Here is an 8,560-nt window from a genome sequence, read left to right as displayed (position 1 = left end):
CCTCCACGTCGAGAGGAGCCAGTTGAGGTGGCTCGGGCATCTGGTAAGTATGCCTCCTGGACGCCTCCCTGGTGAGGAAGACCCAGGACACACTGGAGGGACTATGTCTCTCGGCTGGCCTGGGAACGCCTTGGAGTTCCCCCGGAGGAGCTGGAAGAAGTGGCTGGGGAGAGGGAGGTCTGGGCCTCCCTTCTGAAGCTGCTGCCCCTGCGACCCGACCCCGGATAGGCGGAAGAAAATGGATGGATGGATGGATAATACATCTTTGAGGCCCCTTTGGGTCACATTAAATGCAGTGGCAGGCCACGTTTGGCCTGCGGCACTTGAGTTTTACACACGTTCTAGAATATTTTTGTAAAATCCTCTGCCACCATCAGAGACAGACTAATGAAAACACCRAAGTGCATCTCTGTGACCTGTTTGTGCAGAATTTTCTTAGGACCACGCTGCGTATTTGGCTGCACCGCCTAACCTTAAATGACCGACTGGAGGAGAGAACCTCAACCTTTAACTTTGACTCTACTTTCCCCTGCTGTTCCTCCGTCTCCAGAAAACAGGCAGCATATCTTYGAACCGCCCAAGTCCATTTCTGCAACCACAAAACAATCAGATTGTACTCATGCTCCGCTGTGTGTTTGTTCAGAAAAATCAGGTCCTGGGTCCATCCAGAACGTGTCAGATCTGCTGTTTTGATTGGCTGTGTGAGCTCTGGAATGTGTTAAGATTGGTGTTTTGATTGGCCGCCGCGCTGAGACCGGCTTCCTGCGGGGTTCTCGCTCGCTCTGTCCGGGCCAGAGGGTAACCTCAAGAACCAGTTTCAAACCCCCACATTTCTTCAACATCACAGGGGGAGAAAAGCGGCAGTGTCACTGGAAGTTCAGTAGTTTTCCCACACAAGTGTTTAAGTCCTCATATTTTCTGACTTGTTTTGATTCCAACCCTCAACCCACAAGCTACTGCTTCTGAAACCTTGATTTTTTTAAAGACTGTTTATAATCTTGTTGCACCTCAGTAGGTTATGATTTAACTTACAAAAATAATTTTGTTTTCAGCGACTCAGACATTTACGATTTTGCTACCAACTTTATTTTTACCTTTTTATTTTTGTCCCGTAGAATCCACAAAACAAACTCATTCATAGCAGAAAGTGTTGCCTTTTTAAAACCACTGAAAGCAAATGAAAAGTCTCAATGACTTTTACAGCATTTCCCATGTTCTAGTTATTAGACTGAGATTGTGACCATTGCTTCAGTCAAAGGTCACTGATTTCTCCTGATGATTTGGTCATTTTGTTTTATTAAATTTACATACAAGTTTAATCTTGGTTTGATTTTAAACTCATAGGAAACATGAACTCTCAGCACTCTGGATAAATTATACATGTTATTTTTTTTTAAAATGCTTTAGTGTCAACTTTGAGCAAAATCACAACCTGTTTGTTAAGTAAAGTAAGTAAAGTAAGGTTTTATTTATATAGCGCCTTTCACAGAAATAAATTCACAAGGTGCTGTACATTCAGGGAAAATGGGAGGGGGCAGTTAAGAAACACCCATTCAAGAAGACATACAAGACAAACATGGGGGAACAGGTGAAACCGGTCATGCAGCAAACACAGTTGAGCTACCTTTAAACAACAGAAAAACAACGGGTTGTTGCTGATCTGGATGGCTGCTACTGTTCAGTCAACTTCCATGTCCATAATTTTAAWGAATAGTTTCTACATATCAAGCAGATGATTTAAAAGTCACTTTGTGTACGTCAAAATGAGAATACATCAATTATTTATCTAACTTTAAATATTAAATGACTGCATGCATAATCAAGGCCCTCTCAAACCTAACTGGCAAACAGAGCGGGCTCTTAGCATAGGCGAACTAGGCGGTCGCCTAGAGCGCCATCTCMTTGAGGGGGCGCCAAACTGCAGACGAAAAAAGTAATTATTTGTAATCCCTGGTTGTAACTCTGCTAAGCGCCTTTTTCAATTAACTGTGCCTTAAAAAAACTATAATGAAGTAATACAGGAAAAATACTTGTCCTGCTCCGACACTCTGACGGGGAAGGGGCTAGTAGTGCTTCTCAGGTAGCGGTTCGTGTTGACAAACTCAACAAGTCTGTATTTTGTTGTCCCATACATGTCAACCTCTTCGGACGTTTACCTGTAGAAAAAGCCTCAAAAATCCGTAAATTTAGCAAAAAATTCATACAGCTCGCACCCGCTGCGAAGCAGGAGGAAAGGAAAGCGGAAAAAGTTCAAAACTTATTTCTAGCGGCAGAACAGGTTGGAAGATAGCTATTTAATGTTTTTTTTAAATCATCCTACATGCTCTGACATGTTAAATAAATTTGAAAATGAGGTTTTGAAAAAATCCGTAAGACGAAAAAAATCTGTGAGACTGCTCTATACGGACGTATACCTGCAAAATGACATAAAATCCTCATAACTTACAGACAATCCGTACAAGCTGACATGCATGTTATTTATTTGCTTTCTGGGAAAGCAAATACATCTAAGCTTACCACAGTACCTTACACTGTCAAACTTGGTTTCAAGGGTTTTAATTGGGGTGGGTGGGGGTTGTGCTTCAACTCGCGTAGGGCACCAAAATGGCTAGAGCCAGCACTGCTGGCAAACATCTCGTGTGTGACATACAGTCATTTGTAATTCCAAACATTTAAATAAGGACATAGTTAAAGAGAAAAACTGCTTGAGTTGTGGCTTTTTTGTGCATTTGCCACCTCATTTTGCTTGAATAATTTGTCAAAAATCAAAACAACAGCAATCTCGTTTCTGTCCCCTCTTTAGTTTCCACTGTGTAACTTTGAATGTGTTCCTCTGTGAGCAAAACCCTTTTTTATGAGTCCCATTGTGCTGTTTTTTTTTATAGTTTTAAGAAGATATCAAAACAGAAACGGGACTTTCTTGTGTTTTGTCTCTGCAGTGTTGGTTTTTCTCCCTCCTCGGTGGAAGCGGTGTGTGTTGGTGGTCTTGTCAGTCAGCTCGGTCCTTTGAATTCTCACACCCAYCTCTCATTTTCCCCTCCACTCCTTGTCTTTCCTCCCAGGATGCTGTCTGTTTTTGTGCATCATGTGACGTGCAGAATGTTTAACGGCGAGAACAACACTAAACTGCACGTTGTGGTGTTTGGTGTCCACATCTCCACCTCAGGATTCCGCTGACTGCTCGGGATGTCGAGCTTGTTTCGGCTAGTCGAAACGTCGAATCGGGCCTTCACTCGCGGGTCCACGCTGACCTGCGACTCAACACCGCAAACAGGACGTCCGACGGGTCAGGCAGGCGGCAGCTGAGGGAGCGTCCCGGCTCGGTGGGATCTCTCTCCGTCTGGCATTCTTGGAATAACACGGGGAACGGCTCAGAGCGCATGGGAAGAAATTCTCCAAACTCTTAACCTGTCAGAGGGGTGAAAGTGCCTCACAAAGAGAGACCGCTTAAGCACTTTCACTTTAGGTTGTCAGGGCGACTGAGTGACTTCCTCTTTAGGCAACCGTTGGTTAGATAAAAGAAGAACTCAACAAAATACGGTATGGAAATGGTTTGTTTGCAGAAGAAAACTCCTGCGTTAAATATAGGCTTTCACCTTTAATAGTTTAACCTTCCTCTGCTGTTTTTTGTCTTCATGTTCTTATTTTTTAACAACATTTTAGGTGACGTCAGTGTCAGAGCTGTGRTCTCATGATCCTGAGGCTGCAGGKTCGAGTCCAGGCTCTGTCAGGATGTTCATCCAGTTTAAAACAAGTGGCAAAAAATTTAATGTGAGTTCACAGTCTGTAACTCCTGCAGAGGGGAGCAGCAGAAAGAAAAACAACAGCAGCAAAATTAATTTAGGGATTTGAAAACATCAGTTCTAGAGATATCAATAAATGAAGTACAATATACCTTACTGAAGTAATTACTTTTAAGACAACTTTTTACTTCTAATCTTTACATTTTCACACAATTATTTGAAGCGGGTGCGATTATCTGCACTTTCTGCTGCTTACATTTAAAAAATGTAAGGCGTATTTCATTCTAGCTTATTCCCCAAAACATATCTATCCTGACTACGGGAGCACTGGTTGCAGTTTTCTGGTTGATCTGATTCAGATTTTGGTCGTTACAGATTTTTTAAAATATCTGACACTGTCAGGTATGTAAAGAACACAATACACCTTCAATGTTATCTTATTGAAAATCATTGAACAATACTCTTGAAACAATACAAACTGGACATTAGCAGAGCAGAGCAAAGGAGAGTGACTGATTTTCAGACCTTTGTGGAGGTAGATGATCTTTTCCACTAATTTTTGTATCATCCAATCTCCCAAAATTAAGGAAATCGGTGCAGATAATCAGCCGGTCGTTTTCTTGTTGCACCTCTAATCCAGATGTGTTGTGCTTCCTGGATAGAGTGAACTTAACTGTAGTTGGATGAGAAGTAGATCGTCAATCCATCAAACATGACACAAATCACTTCACACTCGGGACATGTCAGACGTATGGCCTGGTCTGAAGATGACTTTGGGAGAGATATTCACTATACTGCCAAAAGTATTTGCTTACATGCCTTGACTCACATGACATCCCATTCTTAATCCAGGGTTCACTATGACGTTGGTCCACCCTTTGCAGCCAGAACAGCTTCTGGTCTTCTGAGAAGGCTGTCCATAAGGTTTAGGAGTGTTTATGGGKATTTTTGACCATTATTCCAAAAGCACATTTGTGAGGTCACATACTGATGATGGACAGACGGCCTGGCTCTCAGTCTCTATAATTCATCCCAAAGGTGTTCTCTCAGGTTGAGGTCAGGACTCTGTGCAGGCCAGTCAAGTTCATCCACACCAGACTCTGCCATCCGTGTCTTTATGGAGCTTGCTTTGTGCACCGGTGCACAGTCATTTGGATGGGTGAGCAAATACTTTTGGCAATAAACTGTGAAGCTGAAACAGGTAGACTAGTGCATCCCAAATGTTTCAACAAGTAATTATGGTGTTTAGAAAAATGTTATTTTGGGATGCAGGGTTGTGCACCCCCTGTGGTGCAGCCTAAGCTTTTGTCCTAAATGGCTTTTTATTTTTCTTTACATTACTTTTATTTTATAATTTGTCATTTTAAAACGAGTAAAAAGCTTGAGTTGATACTTGAAACCAAGTTCTGTAGTAATTAATGTGAATACTTTTAATATATCTGATTCTGACTCTATTTGTAATTTAAAATTCAAAACAAGCCACAACATACTTTATCTCAGGTCACTGTACATTAAAAGAACAATCTAAAGAAGAAACCAGCAGATTGTGTTGAATCATTTCATCACAGTCTCCCATCCTGAGCWAAAAGTGGAGAGGAAAAACTCCCTGCTAATCAGGAAGAAACCTCCAGCAGAACCAGGCTCAGGACAGGCGGTCATCTGCCTCGGCTGGTTGAGGGACAGGAAAGAGACACAGACAAACACAGAAGAACTGGTCCGGGACTGGTCCAGGTGCACCTTCTTCTGGAAGAGACAAAGAAAAAACATGATAGAAATAATTACAATAAACGTAGAGAAGAGAGACTAAAGTCAACAGCAGAGTGAGGAAATGTGCTGTTTGTGCTCCAGCAGTCTAAGTCTATGAAGAATAATTCATGAAACCTATGTCTAACTACAGGATTTATCAAAAAGGAAAGTCTTCAGTCTAATCTTAAAAGTAGACAGAGTGTCAGCTTCACAGACAAACTGGAAGTTAGTTCCACAAGAGAGGAGCTTGATAACTGAAAGCTCTGCCTCCCATTCTACTTTTAGAAACTCCAGGAACCACAAGTAAACCTGCAGTCTGAGAGCGAAGTGCTCTGTTAGGAAAGTATGGAACAATAAGATGTTTAATATATGATGGAGCTTGATTGTTAAGAGCTTTGTTTGTTTGGAGTAACATTTTAAATTATATTCTGAATTTGACAGGGAGCCAGTGGAGAGAAGCTAAAACTGGAGAAATATGATCTCTCCTTCCAACTCTCATTAAAACTCTAGCAGCAGCATTTTGGATTAACTGAAGACTTCTTAGAGTTTTTTGGATGTCCAGATAATAAAGAATTACAGTAATCCAGTCTAGACGTGATGAATGCATGAATCAGTTTTTCTGCATCACTTTTGGACAAAATGTTTCCAATTTTAGTGACAGCAGGTGGAAGAAGGCGGTCCTGGTAACATTTAGAATGTGGGGCTTAAAAGACACGTCCTGATCAAAAATAACATGAACCTACAAAAGATAATTAATGCAAATAAATTTGTTATTTATATTATATTATTATATGTTTATTAAATTTATTACTTGCTCTAAAGTTATATCCTCTTGTTGCAGTGGCACCAAATGTCCCGCTGGTTCGGATTCCTTCCCTAAATGCCTTTATTTTGACATCCTTTCTCCAAATGCAACCTAATTTCAAGGCATTCCCGCTCATGACTCAAATTATTCTCTCGCCCTTTTTGTTTGTTTCACTGCGAGGTTTAAAGCAATGAATCAGTTTCTGAGTTGTGACAGTGTGAGTGCTGCAGTCAGATGTGGGACTGAACGGACAGATGGGATAAAAGTGAGTTGAGGCTTGTCCTGGCTGCGCTGCGCAGTTGTGACTTGTGCGCGCGCATGTGTGGGATTACTGGCCGCTATTACGCATCGTGAGATTTGAAAGGGACCCTTGTTTTGGGTGAGTGGGTGGGTTTGTGAGCGCGTGTAGTGGTGGATAGTCTCGGAGAGGGGAAGGGGGGTTAAACCGCCCCTCACATCTGGCTCCACAGCCTCACGAGCTGAAGTTGTTGAAGCATTTCTGCGCCTAAATGCCCAGAATGAGTCGGGCATGGATCATTAGTGAGGAGGGGCACTAAAGAAGGGTTCGGACTCGGAGCAGTTCCCCGGCGACTGGACCTAAAATAATAATAATAAAAATAAATAAAAAAAATTCCTCCGGCTGTGCCTCTGCTGGTGCAGGGAGGTGACGCAGAGGCTGAACCAGGTGGAGCGGTGACGGAGCTAAAACTGCGGCGGAGAGACGCAGCAGCAGCCGGGAGTGGAGGGTGCAGGGGCGCGCAGTCCCAGCCGGGCCGTGGGGGGGCTCTTCACGGCGGAATAAAATCAAAACAGGCGACTGGACCGGAGGATCATCTGGGTGCTGTTGTATTTAACAGACGGGGGGGAAATATGCGCAATCATGACAACCCTGCGGAAGTCTGCCACTAAGCTCCAGCTGCGGCGGTCGATCAGCGAGCAGCTGCGGGACTCCACGTCCAAGGCTTGGAATCTGCTGTGGAGGAACGTTCGGGAGAGGCGCCTGGCAGGTCAGAGAACCAGAATAAACAGAAGCTTGTTTAAACAGCAGATCTTACAGCTAAAGAAATGCACTTTATTTAAAAAAATCTTAATAGTCTCGCCTTTGGCCTCATTTATATTCCCACGCAAATGTCCTAAAAAAGCTTATAGCCTATAAGGATAAAAAGTTTCTGTTCAGTTTTTGCAGACTGCTGCATAGTCCTCTGTAGTGGCGCAGTGTGCCCCCCGGATTATTTTTGGGAAGGTCATTGTCAAATTTAGTGCTGAAAACAGCGCAGGCATGCGCTCTGGACAGGATGCCACTCATTCATGTTCGGTTCTAAATCTGGTGGCAGCTTGACTCTGTAGCCCTTGTTTTAGTATTATTTTTATTTTTTTTGGTCAGATGCTACATTTTGTTGAATATATTTTTGAAATGACAGTCTTAAGTGTGGGTTCAGTGGGGGGGTCTGATGTGCGCGTTCTGCACCAAGTTTCGGAGGATTCAGCCGGTTTTGCAGCCCGGCTGCGCAGACTCGTGTGCGTCACAGAGGGAGGGGAGGAGACGCGAGGGGAGAGAGCATGCAGCTGTCTCCCTGGCTTTAATGTGATTAAAGAGATGTGCGCCACTTAAACAAATTAAATGGAGAACATTCCCACACTGACACACCACTAAAACAACCACAGACCACAGCAGCTCCTTCAAGTCTTTGCTGGAGATCATTTTTAACCCTAAAGAATATTTTTTTGTCTATCTCAATCCTCTTTCCCTTCATTTTCACCACTTCATCCTGTCCTCAAGTCAGACCCCTTGACCCCCCCCCCCCACACACACACACACACACACTTTCCCTTCCTTCATCCTGCTGCTTAACCCATCAGCTCAAAAACACACAGCTTACATCTGTCTGGATCAGATTTGGAGATGGGGAATCCTTAAAATGCTCACATCTGGCCTCACAATTACTCTGCTTTGCAGCCCAGAGAGATAGATGTAGCACATCCAGGACAAACTGGGGGAGAAAGGCAAATAAAACAAACAAAACAACACAATTTATTCTGAGTTTCGTACTTTTAGTGAAAAACACGTGCGCTATATTTATTGTGCGAGTGCTGATTCAGCATCAGAATCTTCACTTTTATTTATAGTTTTRTAGTTTCAGCTTCATTAACACAGTTCTGCAAAGTCATCCATCTCTCAGCATTTCTGCATTTTTTCAGATTTTATTTATTTATTTTATAAAGAAAACATCCTAAATTTAATACAGATTAAACCACAGGTGTATAC

The 8,560-nt window shown here is 42.8% G+C and overlaps 1 protein-coding gene across 2 annotated transcripts in view; it reads left to right on the top strand.

Moving 5' to 3' along the window:
* stard13a (StAR related lipid transfer domain containing 13a) overlaps nucleotides 1-8,560 on the top strand; it is a 69,529-nt gene that overhangs the window by 29,751 nt on the left and 31,218 nt on the right. The window contains exon 1 of one of the 2 annotated variants that reach the window (XM_014003311.1): nucleotides 6,624-7,301. The exons of the other annotated variant lie outside the window; for it this stretch is intronic. Within the exon in view, the coding sequence (XP_013858765.1) occupies nucleotides 7,175-7,301 (127 nt within the window). The 5' untranslated portion in view covers nucleotides 6,624-7,174. Of the gene's footprint in view, nucleotides 1-6,623; nucleotides 7,302-8,560 lie in introns of those variants that run through there. 2 annotated transcript variants of the gene reach the window in all.

This window comes from Austrofundulus limnaeus, unplaced genomic scaffold (assembly GCF_001266775.1).
Source record: "Austrofundulus limnaeus strain Quisiro unplaced genomic scaffold, Austrofundulus_limnaeus-1.0 Scaffold17, whole genome shotgun sequence".
Lineage (NCBI taxonomy): Eukaryota > Metazoa > Chordata > Actinopteri > Cyprinodontiformes > Rivulidae > Austrofundulus > Austrofundulus limnaeus.
The sequence above is the reverse complement of the archived record's forward strand: the minus strand, read 5'-3'. Positions and strand labels throughout refer to the sequence as shown.